The sequence below is a fragment of the Arthroderma uncinatum genome (genome assembly GCF_011692745.1).
Source record: "Arthroderma uncinatum strain CBS 119779 chromosome Unknown scaffold5, whole genome shotgun sequence".
Lineage (NCBI taxonomy): Eukaryota > Fungi > Ascomycota > Eurotiomycetes > Onygenales > Arthrodermataceae > Arthroderma > Arthroderma uncinatum.
Window position 1 is genome coordinate 975338 of NW_022983867.1, and position 16437 is coordinate 991774.

The following is a 16437-nucleotide window of genomic DNA, read 5'->3' on the forward strand; positions in this document are numbered from 1 at the left end:
GTCGTCCGGGAGCAATTGCCCCTTGCCCTCCTCTCGATCACTTACAACGCGGCCTCCCGCAAGCTCCACGATGAAGTGGCTGCTTACTTTTCTATGCCTGAGCATATACAGCGCTGCAGTGCTCGCCCTGAGCAGTGCCGGGGACAGGCTGCTCGTTATCCAGGAGGACGACTCTGAAAGGGATCTGTTCTCGACCTTCTGGGCAGACTTGGAAAGTTAGTCTTTTCTGCATACTAATGTAACCCTGGGGTTTGGAGGCGGTACCTCGTTTATTGAAGGCCACTCTTTTGCTAATATGCATGCGGTTTGCTAGGTCGAGGATTCAAACTTACATTCGAGTCTCCGAAAAATACCAAGCTCTCTCTATTCCATCTGGGAGCCAGGGCTTACGACCATCTTATAGTCCTCCCGCCAAAATCTAAAGGTGTGGCATGGGGTCCTTCATTCATGGAGCAGGCGTGCATGAGAGCCGGGCTGACGTGAACATTTATAGGCCTTGGACCTGCCCTGAGCCCGAAAGCGCTACTCGACTTTGTCAATGATGATGGAAATGTGCTGGTCGCCCTAGCTGGCGGTGCTCCTACTTCCAGCGGGATCAGCTCCCTTCTGCTCGAGCTCGACATACATCTCTCCCCAGACCGAGCCCCAGTTGTTGTCGACCACTTCAACTACGATACCATATCCGCCGCGGAGAAACATGATGTTCTCCTTCTCCCCCGCCCTGGCAAACTACGCCCTGACACCAAGCCGTTTTTCGGAGGAGAGGGCGTGTTGGCTCTTCCAAATGTTGCCGCACAGTCTCTAGGGAACGACAGTCCCCTGTTGGCTCCTATCATTCGGGCCCCATCTACGGCGTATAGTTATGACATACGGGATGACGAGCAATCGATTGACCAGAAGCTGCCTACTGGCTCGCAGCTCTCACTAGCCACGACGATGCAAGCAAGAAACTCTGCTAGAGTCACTGTTCTCGGATCAGTGGACAGCTTGAAGAACGAATGGTTTTCGGCCAAGGTACAAGCACCAAATGGCAAGAAAGTAGAAACCGCCAATAGACAGTTTGCTCAACAGCTTACTGCCTGGACCTTCCAGGAGACTGGCGTTGTCAAAGTCACCCGAGTTGAACATCATTTGAACGAGAAGGGTGACGAGAAATCCGGAACCAGAGAGCTGAACCCATCAATCTACCGTATTAAAAACGACGTGGTTCGTATATCCTCCTCCCTTTTTTTACTTTTACTAGCTCAATATCTGACATGTATTACTAGACATTCACCATCGAGTTGTCAGAATACAGCTATGATCAATGGATTCCCTACTGGGCCCCAGAAGAAGATGCCGTCCAACTGGAATTCACCATGTTATCTCCCTTCCACCGTCTCAACCTCCAACCCGTGGACAGGACAGAACACACCGCCATCTACCAAACCTCCTTCACCCTCCCCGACCAACATGGCATCTTCTCCTTCCGCGTCAATTACAAACGACCATTCCTGACCAACATTGAAGAAAAGCACGAAGTAACGGTGCGTCACTTTGCGCACGACGAATGGCCACGCAGCTGGCGCATCAGCGGCGGATGGGTCTGGATCGCCGGTCTATGGTCAGTTATCGGGGGATTCCTTGCATTCGTCATGATCTGGCTCTATTCAGCACCACCAATGAAAGGCGGCCTAGCGAAAAAAGTCCAATAGAATTGATTAAATGAGATAACAAAATCATTTATGGGATAAATAAAGCAACAAATACAGCATTTGGGAGTGGTATATCTTTTTCTCATCTGATTTTCATTTGAAGCTCTTCTTTTCGGCTCCCAATTATCATTCATGGCAAGCGAGACTGACCGATTACTTATTTATTCGATGTATTATACATGAAAAAAGTGATGATATGATTTCCTACCCTTGTCTATGTGAACGAGAACATTATCTTTAATAATGGTATAACTTCCCCAATACTAGTCATTGCTGATATGTATATTGTACAATTCCTCAAGAGATGAGTATATACCCAAAACGCCATGCTCATGAAATCCTTACGCTGTAGAATGCAAGTCCTGTCTAGCCCCGTCTTTTACGGAGAGCACCCCCATCACCACGTAGAGTCAGCCCTTACAAGCCTCTCGTCTTTTCAGGATCCATCACCACTTCATCACCACTTATCTCCTGGACGGCCTGGACGGCCTGGAACGCCGGTCGTCCACCGTAGAGCTGCGGGACAGGCTTTTTCTTCTCCACGACCTCGCCGGTAGCACTATCTGTCTCTTTGGCGAGCTGGAAGGGCTGGTTACCGCGGAATCGCTTGCGCATGTCTACCATGCCTCGTCTGTATCCAATTAGACAGTGTTCAAAAGCAGAGAAAGAAGGAGGGTTGCGTACTTGCACTCGCTGAGACACTTCTTCAGCTGCTGGCATTTGACGGGCAGTTGCTCGAGGTTGGGAGAGCGCAGACATTCCTGGGGCGTGTTCCGCTGGATCATAATGCACTCTGACTCCTGCAGGCATTCCGCCAGCGCCTGGCCTGTGGTTCACATCACAGTTAGCACCGTCTCGTGTCAGATGGGGATCTCCAGTGTCAGATGGTGCAGCCACGGGAACGCCCATGTCTAGCACAAAGCAGCAGACAGGCAGAATCGGGTCCAACGTACGCAGGTCTTTACACGAACTCGGCATCGCAGCGGCGTGGGGGTGGTTGTCTATACGCCCGCTGAGCTATAACTTCGTCTTTCTATATAGCTCTTTCTGATATCTCGGAGTGAACATCGCCTGATTGGGTTAGGAGGGAAAACAAGTCCCGTGACTAATGACTAAGCAGATACCGTGTTTGATGACGTAAGTTGGTTTTTCACATGCGAAAGCGCGAAGGAAGAAGAAGATATAAAAAGAAGATATAAAAAGAAGATATCAAGGAAGAAGAGGAAGAGAAGAGAGATAGATGGTGCATCGCCAGGGCTAAGACTGGGGTTTTGTTTCCTGCTGGCTTCTTGTTTTCCGGGTGGCTTGGGGTTCTGTGATGATGGCGCGAGTTCCGTTTATCGGCCGTCTGCTCTGGTAAGTAGGAAACAGGGCTGGGATAGCAGGTTTTATGGAGAAGATGCTGATGGAATGGCATAGGACGGAGTATATCGCTCTTCTAATCTCGCTGGGGCTGGTGTTTCTGGAAGGGATCATTCATATCATCACCCTCTGCCTTCGTGAGTTGGCTACATATACATACCCCTTAATGTCCTTGTCCATGGGCTAATGGCCACCCCAGCCCAGACTGTTATCAACATCTGCTACAGACAGTCGAAGCGGCTGTTTCATGTGCTCTCGGTAGCTCAGCCCAAGCGTCCCAAGCAGGATAGCATATCTGCAGACATCGCAAAGGCGTCAGAGTTCACCGAGCTCTGTGATCTGTTTGGTTACGAGACCGAAGAACATGTCGTCCAGACGGGGGACGGCTACCTGCTGGGACTACATAGGCTTCCCTGGCGAAAGGACGAGCAGCATACCTACGCTAACGTCAACGATGCCGGCCATGAGGCGCCCCGAAAGCCCGTCGTCTACCTCCACCACGGCCTGCTAATGAGCAGCGAGGTTTGGGTCTGCTTGACGGACGAGAGCAGGTGTCTGCCATTCCGGCTGGTGGAGTTGGGGTATGATGTCTGGCTCGGGAATAACCGTGGCAACAAGTACTCTAAGAAGTCGACGACGCTATCGCCCTCTTATAGCGCGTTCTGGAACTTCTCGATGGACCAGTTTGCCTTTCACGATATCCCGGATAGCATCAACTATATCCTTTCGGTCACGGGCCAGCCGTCGTTATCGTATATAGGCTTTTCACAAGGGACAGCACAGGCGTTTGCAACGCTGTCCATTCATCCGACGCTGAACCAGCAGGTCAACCTGTTCATTGGGCTGGCACCGGCCATGTCTCCCGCGGGCCTTAGCAATGGGGTTGTGGATGCGTTAGTGAAAGCTTCGCCGGACGTGATGTTTCTTGCGTTCGGTCGACGGAGCATCCTCAGCTCGACGGCGATGTGGCAGGCGATTCTCTACCCGCCAATCTTTGTCCGCATCATCGACACGGCGTTGTCGTTCCTGTTCAACTGGAGCGGCAAGAATATCAGCATGGCCCAGAAACTCGCCGCGTATGCCCACCTGTACTCGTCTACCAGCACAAAGTCGGTCGTGCACTGGTTCCAGATCATCCGCAACAAGAGCTTCCAGATGTACGACGACGACGCGGGCTCCATGCTCAGCATCGCTGCGCGGTCACGCTTCTACAAGCCGGCCAAGTTCCCGACGAAGAACATCAAGACGCCCATCGTGCTGGTCTACGGCGGTTCAGACAGCCTGGTAGACATCGACGTGATGCTAGAGGAGCTGCCCAGCCATACTACCGCAACCGAGATTGCCCATTACGAGCACCTGGACTTCCTATGGGCGCGGGACGTTGACCGGCTCGTCTTCCCGCACGTTTTCAAGGCGTTAGGGAGCCAGACGCAGACAGCGCCGGCCAAGCTGGCTGAGCAGTTTGACGGCACCGCAGAGGATACCTGCTTTGTGGAGTATGTTGATAACGCATAAGGTCGGTGTATATACGGAGTATGCAGGGCGTGTGTTAGCCTGTCAAGCCACGCATCATATATTCTACATATCATAAAGACGACCATAACGACGCCAGCAATCTCATTCAGCTCGACCTGGCAGATATAGATCGACGGTGTCTTAGCTACGATGCATTCCTCATCTCGATTGCAGGGACTGATGCATGGGCTGCAGGCCAAAGGCCCGTGTGCCGGCCGCGATATAGATGTCAACCAGCCGGCGTTTCTTTTTCCTTTTTCCTTTTTTGCGTTCCCTGTCTCATCTCGGGAGCTGGACGCTGGATCCTGGCCGTCGATTCCCCGACCTATCAAGGCCGCGCCAGGTCTCCAGTTAGCAGAAGACCTAGCAGACTTAGCAGCGTTAGGAGAGCAGAGTTATAGCGGGCGGTGATCTGTGGACGGCTTGTATAGCGTGTAGATAGCCACCAATACGGAGCGACGAAGAGAGCCGGTGCCGGGGTAATGGAAGTCGGGCTAAGGGAGAAACCCTGAGCTAGGCGTTCATGCCTGATGTCTTGATCTCGCTTTAGCTGAGCCTGAGCCTGAGCCTGAGCCTGAACTTGAGCCTGAGCCTGAGCCTGAAGTCCTATAAACTAGTTATAATGTGAGCCTGAGACGCAGCCCGCAGCCACCGGCTACACATCCTATCACCATGTAGCCCCCAAGGCCCCGAGACGGCCGCCAGCTCCTGATGATCAGCTTCCTCTGCTCCCTCCCTCTGCTAAGGGGCCCGGAGAAAAAAGAAGAAGCAGACGAAGACGGCCATCCCCCATCGTCTATTAGTTCCCGCCAGGTAACCTTGTTAGGTAATTAGCTTGCCTTCATATTTATCTCCTTTTAGCCCCCACAGCGAAGTTCTCCCCGGCTTCGAGCAGGTTCAGCAGAATGAGATAGAGATTATACCTACAGACTGGCCCAGGATCGTTAAGACACTGACACAGGCTGTCCGCCGCTGAAACACCCATCCCCGTCCGTCCCCAATTGCTGGAAACGCCTTCATCTCGACCCCGGCCCAGTGCTGCCTTCTCGTACCGCGCATGGTTCGGCTGTCGAGAAGTCAAGAAGTCAAGAAGTCAAGAAGTTGATAATCGAACAGTCCAGTCCGTTCTCCCGTCATATTGGCGTTCTCCTGGCTAACCGTTGCACCGGGGAGGTTTCTTTGGCGTACAGGCATCTCGGTCCCTTGCCCGTCGACCTATCCTCTCGACCTGTCCTCTCGACCTAAACTGTCCGGCTGTTTCGGGGGGGAAATTGGGACTCTGTCCGTCCGCTGCCCGTCGTCGCTCATATTAGTGAACCGGCCTGCTGGTGGTCGTGGGCATCGTGTCGTGGTGCTGTGACTGCGGTTGTGCTACTCCAACTCTGCGCCATCCCTCCCCAGAAATAAACCCCTTCTATACTACAAAGACTGTCCAGCATCGCGCAGGTCCCGTTCGGCGGAGGCTGCAGCAATCCTTCCTCTGTTTCCGCTTCCCTGTCCGAAGCGCTCGAGCTGCTTGCCCTGGCATCGATCCACCGCGCCGCGTCGTCGCTCGCCGCACTTCTCTCGTCCCTTCGTCCCTATTAATTAAATCTATTCGAGCTTGCCGCCTTTCAGATGGCATCAAAGAGTCAGCCACGGTATGCATTCGAATTGGCCCTTTCTTGTCTCTTTTCCCGTCTGCCCTAGATGTCTCCGGCGCAGTTTCTGCGCGCTTCCCTGGACTCTCCGCGCAAACACTCCCTATCTACCCTTCCAGCGAGTATCGTGGCTAACTATCTTCGGCGTGCCAGGCGGGAATATCACATCGTTGTGCTGGGCGCTGGTAGGCTACCCTATACACCCTATACACCGCTGGACGTTGCTGATACTGGACCTAGGTGGTGTTGGAAAGAGCTGTTTGACCGGTGAGCACCAAAGGACGCTCTGTTGATGGCAGCCAGCTGATAGCTCCCAGCCCAGTTTGTACAGAATATATGGATTGAAAGCTACGATCCGACCATCGAAGATTCCTACAGGAAGGTTCTTGCAGTAGATGTGAGTCTGCACTCCTATCGTTTACCGTCCGGATTACCCGCTAATACTTCTTCTAGGGACGACCATGCCTTCTCGAAATGTACGTATCCTCTCGAATAACACCGGAGAATAGACACCGCGCGGCCTGTTATACCTCCGGAGCTAACGAACAACCTTTGCTGATTGATGAACCATAGACTGGATACAGCCGGGACGGAGCAGTTCAGTAAGTCTTCACAACAGCCACAATACCCGGCCTACACATGATAAACCCAGTCTAACAACTTTTTATAGCCGCCATGAGGTAATTCAATCTCTATGAAACCTTATCCATGACATCCTCAAACACACCACACAAGCAGCGAACTCCTCCCTACCCCTCAGGCCAAGCCCAGTAGTTTGTGGCGGCTACTAACAGTCAACCATTCAGAGAACTCTACATGAAACAAGGCGAAGGCTTCCTTCTAGTCTTCTCGATAACCAGCATGTCCTCGCTTAACGAGCTACAGGAGCTCCGCGAACAAATCATCCGCATCAAAGACGACGAGAAGGTCCCCATCGTCATCGTTGGCAACAAATCAGATCTCGAAGAGGATCGCGCCGTCTCGCGATCACGCGCCTTCGCACTATCCCAACAGTGGGGGAATGCGCCGTACTACGAGACTTCGGCGCGGAGGCGTGCGAACGTCGACGAAGCGTTTATCGATCTCTGCCGGCAGATTATAAGGAAGGATATACGCTCGAACAAGGATCGGGATAGAGATTACGGAAGCAGTCGGAAGAAAGAGGCGGGCGGCGGAGCAGACAAGCGACGGCATCGAAGGAGGACAAAGATGAAGACAGACTGTGTGATTCTTTGACCATCCGTCCGCCAGTCACGTCGTTTGCTCGTTCACCTCCTTTCCACCGTCCACCGCCTCTCTCTGCAAGTGATTCGTCCTTTGTTTGTGCTGTCCGCCTTAATATACCCCTTCCGCATCACTGGTTTGCTACTTTCCCTATCTTCTTTTTTTTTTTTTTTTTTTTTGGATATCTACTATTACTATTTATGTCTCTCTAAGATTTTCTTTTTTATATCCTCTACCTTGTTTTATGGGTCGATCCTCTGCTACACCATTTATTTCGTGATATACATATTTTTCCCTTATTAAAACACCACCTCCCTGAAAAGTTCCCCTTTGTTATTTTCTGCTCTTGGAAATTTTTGTCAGACGAAAGACGAAAGACGAAAAAAAGAGCAAAGAGCAAAAATCATTACGATATAATCATGACTGACTCCAGCGAAAAATCCGAGCCGAGCGAGCCACTACAGGCAAAAAAAAGTATGGGAATCTTTTTATCCTGTATATATATTTTTACTTTTCCATCCTTTCGATTGGTTTTCTTTTTTCTATCTTCTTCTTTTCATACATTCTCTGTTCTACTTACCAACTTTCCTTCTGACCTGACTTTAATATTCCGCTTGACGTGGAGTCGTTACATTGCCTTCTTTCATTGTCTTCAACTATTTATCTATATCTATGGAATAGATTTATCATGCTGGGCCGTGTAATGGAGTAGACTTCAACCTCAAACCGTGCACCGAGCACTGTAATTGTACATGATTCTATTTTCTGCTCAGGTATCCCTCCAACCAACCAAAAAAAAAAAAGAATAACATGAACTAGGTAAGAAAAGGGATAATCATGTAGTTTCGTCTACATCCTGAAAACACCGAACTTTGTCTTTACTTCCTCGGCACGTCCGCCGACGGAGGCAGCCAAGCATAGCCCCAATACCTTTCTCGTATCTGCTGGTGGGATGACGCCGTCGTCCCATAGGCGCGCAGACGAGAAGACAGCCTCACTCTCGGCGTCGATACGGTCACGCAGCGAGGGATCAATGTTCTTGCCAACCGCGGCCATTACGTTGGTTAGCTGTTCGGAGCCCATGACACCGATCTTAGCATTGGGCCACATGAATAGGAAACGAGGAGAGTAAGCACGGCCACTACGGGGGGAGTTAGTACCTGACTTCATAAAACTTCATAAAAAGGGGGGAAAGGGGCCATTAAAGGGATATAACATACCACATTCCGTAATTACCTGCGCCAGCACTGGCGCCATATACGACAGTGAACTTAGGAACATCAGCACAAGCAACGGCCGTAACCAGCTTAGCACCGTTCTTCGCAATACCACCCTTTTCGGCGTCTGCGCCGACCATGAAACCGGAGATATTCTGTAGGAAGAGCAAGGGGACGTTTCGCTGGGCGCAGAGCTCGATGAAATGCGCGCCCTTGAGGGAGGATTCGGAGAATAGAATGCCGTTGTTAGCTACGATTCCGACCTGGGTGCCGTAGATGCGTGCGAAGCCGGTGACGAGGGTGGTACCGTAGTCGCGTTTGAATTCGGAGAATTCCGATCCATCGACTATACGGGCAATGATTTCGTGGGCGTCGACCTGTCGGCGGAGGTTGGTGCCTATTATTCCGGCGAGCTCGGAAGTTGGGTAGAGGGGTTCTTTGATGGGTTCGGTAGCTGTTGAAGCAGTGGATGTGGGCGTCAATGGCGAGGTGGTCTTGGGCCAGTTGAGGTTTGATATCGACCTGCGGGCCAACGTCAAGGCGTGAGCGTCGTCAACGGCCAGGTAATCGGTCACACCGGAGATGGTGGAGTGTAGCTTCCCACCACCGAGATCCTCAGCGGAAACGACTTCACCGGTGGCTGCTTTGACCAGCGGTGGTCCAGCAAGGAAGATAGTGCCCTGGTTCTCGACAATGATGGACTCGTCACTCATGGCCGGAACGTACGCACCACCGGCCGTACAGGGACCCATGACGACTGAGATCTGGGGGATGCCGAGCGAGCTCATGCGGGCCTGGTTGAAGAAGATACGACCGAAATGCTCTTTGTCCGGGAAGACGTCGGCCTGATGAGGCAGATTGGCACCGCCGGAGTCGACGAGGTAGATGCAGGGCAGCTTGTTCTCCTGAGCAATGGCCTGGGCACGCAGATGCTTCTTGACGGTGATGGGGTAGTAGGTGCCGCCCTTGACGGTGCTGTCGTTGGCCACGATCATGCAGTTGACGCCCTCGACCATGCCGATTCCAGTGATGATGCCGCCGGAGGGCACATCGTCGCCCGGGTAGACTTCGTGGCCGGCCAGCGGGGAGAGCTCGAGGAACGAGGTGCCCGGGTCGATGAGCGCGGTGACTCTGTCTCTGGGCAACATCTTCCCACGCGCGATGTGCTTATCACGAGCCTTCTGAGAGCCTCCCTGAGCGATTTTGGCGTGCAGCTCGTTCATCTTCTGCAGGACCTCGTCCATCTGTTTGGCGTTCTCCTGGAAGTCTGCGGACGAGGTGTCGACGGTGGTGGGCAGCACCGAGATGGCAGAGGCCTGGTGGGCGTGCGTGAAGCTGGCGACGCTCCTGACCCGGTAGCTGGAGCTGTTCAGCGTGAGGCCAGCTCGTCGAGGGAGCTGCTGGTTGAGGCCGCATCGCAGGCTACGCAGCAGCCCGGTGGGGGCGCGGAGAGCCATCACCAGTACTCCGTCGAGATGAGATGCAATAGAGACAATTGACAACAGTCAAGACGGCACTTAAACAATGAATATAGAGGACAATATATAGCTGTTTATACTGTCATTCTCAGTCGTCTGCTGAGTAAATTGTATATGGTCGAAGAAATTTCCTCTTCAGGACGTCAACGAAGCCGGAAAATAAAGCTGGAGGAAGTTTGCCGAAAGCCCCACTTGTACTGGCGTTACCGGGCTGTATTGCCGCCGCAAGCCGCGCCCGCAGCGCCGAAAGGGAAAGTCAGCCGAGGACCGAAAGAGGGCAACTTACAACTTCTTCTTCTTCTTCTTTTCTTGTATACCCAAGTATCACCTTTGGTCTTTGTTGATTGTATCTTTATATCACTATGGTGTCGCCAATTCTCCCTCGTTTTATCGGTCGTACGGCCTCCAGAGCTACGCTGGGCGCCCGGAGACAGTTTGTGCCAGTTGCGGCATGGCGAGCAGCGTCCACTAAACACCCTAAAGGCTTCACTCCCCCGACAGATGAGGAGCTGAACGAGCTCCGGGACACCGTCCGAGAGTTTGCCAGTGCGTATCTCCAGCTGCTGTGTGGTATAGGATCATGCTGATAGCTTCTAGAGCGCGAGATACCAGAGGAGGTCGCTGCCCGGACGGACCAGCAGAACCAGTTCCCTCCGGAGATGTGGAAGAAGTTTGGCGAAGCCGGGTAGCTACCACCACCGCTTTCGAGATTAGGATAAGCAGCAGCTAATGGATAGATGAAGATTCTTGGGTATCACCGCTGAGGAGACTTACGGTGGTCTTGGAATGGGCTACCAGGCACACTGTATCGTCATGGAGGAGCTTAGTCGTGCATCAGGTATTTCAGTTGCTTCAGGTGGTTTTATACGGTTCTAACGTGGGATAGGAAGCATTGCTCTCTCGTATGCCGCCCACTCGCAGCTCTGCGTCAACCAGCTGTGCCTCAATGGCTCGGCAGAGCAGAAGGAGCGCTTCCTACCCGGTCTCATCTCCGGAGAGAAGATTGGTGCCCTCGCCATGTCCGAACACTCGGCCGGCTCTGACGTCGTGAGCATGAAGACCAAGGCCAAGGCTGTCGATGGTGGATTCGTGCTCAATGGCACCAAGATGTGGATTACCAACGTACGTTTACGCCTACAATTCAATTCAACTTCCTGGCTAACAATTGGTAGGGCCCTGACGCCGACTTCATCGTCGTGTACGCCAAAACCGAACCCGATGCCGGCTCAAAGGGTATCACAGCCTTCGTGGTTGAGAAGAACTTCAAGGGCTTCTCGTGTGCCCGCAAGCTCGACAAGCTCGGCATGCGTGGATCCAACACTGGTGAACTCATCTTCGAGGACGTCTTTGTCCCACACGCCAACGTCCTAGGAAACCTCAACAAGGGTGTCAGAGTGTTGATGGAGGGACTCGACCTTGAGCGTCTTGTTCTTAGCGCTGGACCACTAGGGTAAGATACCCCCCTCTACAGCTTATCATCACAGCTTGGTAACTAACCCACCTTCGGCAGTATCATGCAAGCATGTCTCGACCTTGTACTTCCATACACGCACACCCGCACACAGTTCGGTATGCCCATCGCCCACAACCAGCTCATCCAGGGAAAGCTGGCAGATATGTACACCAAGCTCGCTGCCTCGCGGGCCTTCACCTACACCACCGCCCGGTCCGTCGACCAGTCCGCCGTCTCCGCTGAAGGGACTCAAGTCCGAACACAAGATTGTGCTGGCGCCATCCTGTATGCTGCTGAGCGTGCGACAGAGTGCACCCTTGACGCAATCCAGCTCATGGGTGGTAACGGATACATCAACGAGATCCCAGCCGGAAGGCTACTGAGGGATGCCAAGTTATACGAGATTGGCGCGGGCACCAGCGAGATCAGACGAATGGTAATTGGCAGAGCGTTCAACAAGGAATTTTCTTAAATGGTAGGATGGATTGTATATACCCTGGATAACGGGATGATTGCAGCAAAAGAGACTTGTATTATGTAAAGATAGTACATGATATGCGATCTAGGCGCACAATAGCAGACACTTCAATGACAATAACGTATCTAATTCCGCCTCGTTGACGACCGTGTAGGCCGAGAAGGGGCCGGAGTACTCGCGCCATTCGCACTCTCACCCTTGTTGCGCTTAGACTTCTTTACAGGGCCAGAGCTAGCGCTGAGGCCATCAGCAAGGGCAGGGGTAGCCTGCTCTGCGGCTGAATCCGCCTTTCTTTTTCTCCCCCGTTTTGGCTTATCATGAACTGGAATCTCTTTATACTCTGCCGCATCGGCGGGTGCAGACGGTACCATGATCTCGAACCCTGGTGCAGGGTTTTTCTCTTCAGTAGCAAGAGTTACTTCTTTCAGCTGCGAGCCACCGCCGCGCATAGTACGAGGATGGCCACGGCCTCTCTTTGCTGGTTTATTGGTCTCATCATCTTGGGCGTTGTCGCCAAATTTAGATGGCGGGAGGGGGAGAGATGTCGAGGGAGGGCAGTTGATAGGACCCAGTCCGTTCCTCTCAGTATCCATCTCATCTGTATCGCCCTCGTCTCCAGCGTCTATACCTACCTCATCATCTTCGTCTCTCTTGCCCTTTCCTCGCCGTGGCCTCGTCGATAACCGACTATGGAACGTCGCCCGGACCTTCTTCCCATCTGACCTTAGCTTGTCGTTCGCCTTCTTCCCCTTTGGCTTCGACTCATGGAACACCTCGCGCCAATTCTTGAGCAGGGCCACCTTCTCTCCATCTCCAGGCTGGTAAATTGGTCCATTACTCTCCGCGCGCGGGCCTACCTGCCACGACACGCCGCAGAACATGGCCCGGTCAATGGGCGCCTGTTGCCGGCTTTCACGTTTCTCTCTTCTCGCGGCAGCCTTCTCCTTTCGACGGCATAGTTTCAGAGTCGGATCGTCATCGTAGTACTCGTCCGTAAGGTAGTCCCAGTCTGTATCGCTCTCTAGCGCGGCGTATAGGGCTCTGTCGTCTAAGTATACGGGGTCCGGGTTTATCAACATGGCCATTTCATCCTATCTCACCCCCGCATTAGACATTCCACATGTTAAAGTTGGGTGACAAAGGACTCTCTTACGGTGATATGAGGATCTCCGGCGTCTATCCAGAGGTACTCCTCCTCGAAGAAGTCATCGTAATCCTCGTCGCCGGACATGGTGCTTTTCTCCGCGGGGGCGGGGTAGGTGGACAGCAAGACGCTGTAATTAACACTAAAAAGTAATTGCGGACGAGTATATAGCAAACTTATTGCATACAGAGGCGTATAACACCGTCACAGCCAACAGTTATAGACACGGGACAGTCAATTGGCGATGGTAGTACCCGAACTGCAAGGTAACTTCCGATGTCACCAAACGCCGAAAGTGGTAGTGAAAGTTGGAAACAGCTTCAAACAATCAAACAAGTGCAGCAGCCCGTAGACAAACTAGGTCACCCGTCTCTCCTGTTGCTCATGATGTCATGTTGTTGCTTGCTATCAAACTCCGGTTTTTCGAAGCTCCAAAGGTCTCAGCTTGTTCCTTCGCCTTTTTTTCTTCTTCTTCTCCGTGTCTGACGTAATAGGCCAGATATCACGTGGTGTAAACAAAAAGGGAAGGTATCCCGAGCACCTCGTGACTTCGGTGTCCCTCTCCGAGCTGAAAATACCGGGTAAATACCGGTTCCGGCCGCCGACCGCCCGCTTTCCGTCGGCGCGCCCACCAAAAGTGCCGAACTAGGAAACTCGCGCGGCTTCATTTTCTTCCCTGCGAAGTTGCTTGTATATCGAACTTCAACTTCACATCACGGACATGGTGTTGGGCTTCTAGTCGAGATACCCAGCGAGCTTCAACTTCATCATGTCGTTCCTCCTGCGTGCTTCTGCCTCGCGCATCCCCCAGCGCGCCCTCTTCGCCGCCTCGTCCCTCCGCCAGAGCTCTTCTGCAGCTACTGGCAAGGGTACCACGTCCCTCAACTCCATCCTCATCGCCAACCGAGGAGAGATTGCTCTGTACGTTCTTTGTTATTCAATTGGTATTGGACATTCTGCTAATAGTATACCTACAGACGTGTGGGCAGGACTGCCGGACAGCACGGCATCCGTGTGACGACCCTGTATACAGACCCTGACGCTCACGCACAGCATGCCTTGAGCTCGCCGTTTGCCTTCAACCTGGGCGAAACCTCGGCCTATCTGGATGGAGATCGTATAATCGAGATTGCCAAACGGGAGGGATGCAAGGGAATACATCCTGGCTATGGATTCGTACGTCTCTTGATGATCATTATTTACGCTAGACGTGGGGTGGTGCTAACAGGATGCAGTTGAGTGAGAATGCAGGCTTCGCGAAGAAATGCACAGATGCCGGTCTTATCTTCATCGGACCACCACCTTCAGCCATTGACGCCATGGGTGACAAGAGGTAAGTCTTATAACCTTTCTCTACATAGCTACTTGTCAGTCTAATACAGTGTTAGTCGCTCGAAGGAAATTATGACTGCCGCCGGCGTTCCCTGCGTCCCCGGCTACCACGGTACTAACCAGGATGTTAACTTCCTAGCCGCTGAGGCCGAGAAGATCAAGTATCCCGTCCTCATCAAAGCCGTCAAGGGTGGTGGCGGTAAGGGTATGCGTATCGCCCGTAGCGCTGCCGAATTCCAGGACCAGCTCAAGTCAGCCAAGTCGGAAGCCATGAGCTCCTTTGGCGACGATAACATGCTTATTGAGAAATACATCACCACTCCACGTCATATCGAAGTGCAAGTGTTTGCAGACCAGCACGGAAACTCCGTCGCCCTCGGCGAGAGAGACTGCAGTGTCCAACGCCGTCATCAGAAGGTTCTCGAGGAGTCGCCAGCACCACATCTGCCAGAGGCTACGAGAAAGGATATCTGGGACAAGGCCAGAGCTGCGGCCTTGGCTGTTGGCTATGAAGGTGCCGGTACTGTCGAGTTTATCTTCGACAACGACACCGGCGAGTTCTTCTTCATGGAGATGAACACTCGATTGCAAGTCGAGCATCCCGTTACTGAGATGGTTACGGGCCAGGATCTCGTGCACTGGCAGCTTCTTGTCGCAGAGGGATCTCCTCTTCCTCTCACCCAGGAAGAAGTTGAGGCTAAGATGGCCACCATGGGCCACGCCATCGAAGCTCGAATTTACGCTGAGAACCCAGAGCAGAACTTCGTGCCTGACTCTGGTAAGCTGATTCACGTCCGCACTCCACAGCCGTCTGAGGACGTCCGCATCGACGCCGGTTTCGTTGCCGGTGACGAAGTGTCCTCGCATTACGACCCTATGATCTCGAAGCTCATCGTCCGTGGTGCCGACCGCACCGAAGCCCTCCGCAACCTCACCATGGCCCTCGAACAATACGAAGTCGCAGGCCCAATCACCAACATCGAGTTCCTCAAGCGTGTCTGCAAGAGCCCCGACTTTGTTGCTGGTGACGTTGAGACTGGATACATCGAGAAACATCGCGAGGAGCTCTTCGCAAAGGAGCCCGTTGAGCCCGAGCTTTGGGCCCAAGTTGCTCTCTCAACTTTCATCGCAGGAACCAGCGTCAGCAACCCAGCCGGAAACACTGGTGCCGGCGTTGGATTCAGTCCAGGCTACCAACAGCGCCAGTTCACATTTGTTGAAGCCACGGCTCCCAATACTCCCGAAGCCACGCCTGCCACTGTACAGATCCAGCAAACGGGCCCATCCAGCTACAACGTCACCATCAACAACGAGACTACATTTAGTAACGTCACTGCCTCCCTATCTGCCGATGGCAAGGCCCTTACCTCTTTCTTCCCACACACCCGTCTCGATACCACCGTCATCCGCGACGAGGATAGCGCCACTGCCTTCCAGCACGGAAGACAGTACAGGCTCAAAATCCCCCGTGCTAAATGGATGGAGAAGGCACTCGGTATCAAGGAGCTGACCAACAGCGTCCTCGCCCCGATGCCATGTAAGATCCTGCGCGTGGAGGTGGAGGAGGGTTCAGTAGTGGAGAAGGACCAGCCTCTGGTCGTTATTGAGAGTATGAAGATGGAGACCGTCATCAGGAGTCCCATCAAGGGAGTTGTAGAGAAGATCGTGCATAAACAGGGGGTAAGTCCACAAAAAGAATATCTCAAGTCAAGAGTCTAGATGTGATGCTGACAAAACGCGATCTATAGGATATCTGCAAGGCTGGCACTGCACTGGTCGAGTTCGCGGCTGAGCCGGAAGCCCCTGAGTCCTCGTAAGGGGCCCAGCCATCTCCGGTCCGTGCTATCAAAGACGGTGAACGATGAAATGTTTGTTTATGAACGAGTGTGTATGGGAGAAG

General features: G+C 52.9%; 7 protein-coding genes across 7 annotated transcripts; 4 read left to right on the forward strand and 3 right to left on the reverse strand.

Moving 5' to 3' along the window:
• Positions 1–70: 70 nt before the first annotated feature.
• GIQ15_06689 (dolichyl-diphosphooligosaccharide-protein glycosyltransferase subunit) lies at positions 71–1694 on the forward strand (the record flags this gene model as incomplete). Its single annotated transcript, XM_033554106.1, has 3 exons — positions 71–215; positions 494–1206; positions 1269–1694. 3 exons carry the CDS (start codon positions 71–73, stop codon positions 1692–1694), a joined length of 1284 nt encoding a protein of 427 aa, XP_033403621.1.
• A 417-nt stretch (positions 1695–2111) lies between these two features.
• On the reverse strand, positions 2112–2672 carry GIQ15_06690 (uncharacterized protein; the record flags this gene model as incomplete). The annotated part of the gene is made up of 3 exons (XM_033554107.1): positions 2112–2325; positions 2379–2520; positions 2648–2672. 3 exons carry the CDS (start codon positions 2670–2672, stop codon positions 2112–2114), a joined length of 381 nt encoding a protein of 126 aa, XP_033403622.1.
• A 340-nt stretch (positions 2673–3012) lies between these two features.
• On the forward strand, positions 3013–4571 carry GIQ15_06691 (sterol esterase TGL1; the record flags this gene model as incomplete). Its single annotated transcript, XM_033554108.1, has 3 exons — positions 3013–3050; positions 3114–3193; positions 3256–4571. 3 exons carry the CDS (start codon positions 3013–3015, stop codon positions 4569–4571), a joined length of 1434 nt encoding a protein of 477 aa, XP_033403623.1.
• Positions 4572–8284: 3713 nt separating this feature from the next.
• On the reverse strand, positions 8285–10109 carry GIQ15_06692 (methylcrotonoyl-CoA carboxylase subunit beta; the record flags this gene model as incomplete). Its single annotated transcript, XM_033554109.1, has 2 exons — positions 8285–8576; positions 8656–10109. The coding sequence occupies 2 exons, from the start codon at positions 10107–10109 to the stop codon at positions 8285–8287; spliced, it is 1746 nt and encodes a 581-aa protein (XP_033403624.1).
• A 383-nt stretch (positions 10110–10492) lies between these two features.
• On the forward strand, positions 10493–12055 carry GIQ15_06693 (isovaleryl-CoA dehydrogenase; the record flags this gene model as incomplete). The annotated part of the gene is made up of 6 exons (XM_033554110.1): positions 10493–10676; positions 10728–10815; positions 10874–10968; positions 11017–11252; positions 11303–11580; positions 11641–12055. 6 exons carry the CDS (start codon positions 10493–10495, stop codon positions 12053–12055), a joined length of 1296 nt encoding a protein of 431 aa, XP_033403625.1.
• Positions 12056–12186: 131 nt separating this feature from the next.
• Positions 12187–13146, reverse strand: GIQ15_06694 (uncharacterized protein; the record flags this gene model as incomplete). The annotated part of the gene is made up of 1 exon (XM_033554111.1): positions 12187–13146. One exon carries the CDS (start codon positions 13144–13146, stop codon positions 12187–12189), a length of 960 nt encoding a protein of 319 aa, XP_033403626.1.
• Positions 13147–13974: 828 nt separating this feature from the next.
• On the forward strand, positions 13975–16354 carry GIQ15_06695 (methylcrotonoyl-CoA carboxylase subunit alpha; the record flags this gene model as incomplete). The annotated part of the gene is made up of 5 exons (XM_033554112.1): positions 13975–14126; positions 14183–14381; positions 14441–14538; positions 14594–16217; positions 16286–16354. The coding sequence occupies 5 exons, from the start codon at positions 13975–13977 to the stop codon at positions 16352–16354; spliced, it is 2142 nt and encodes a 713-aa protein (XP_033403627.1).
• Between the last annotated feature and the right edge of the window lie 83 nt (positions 16355–16437).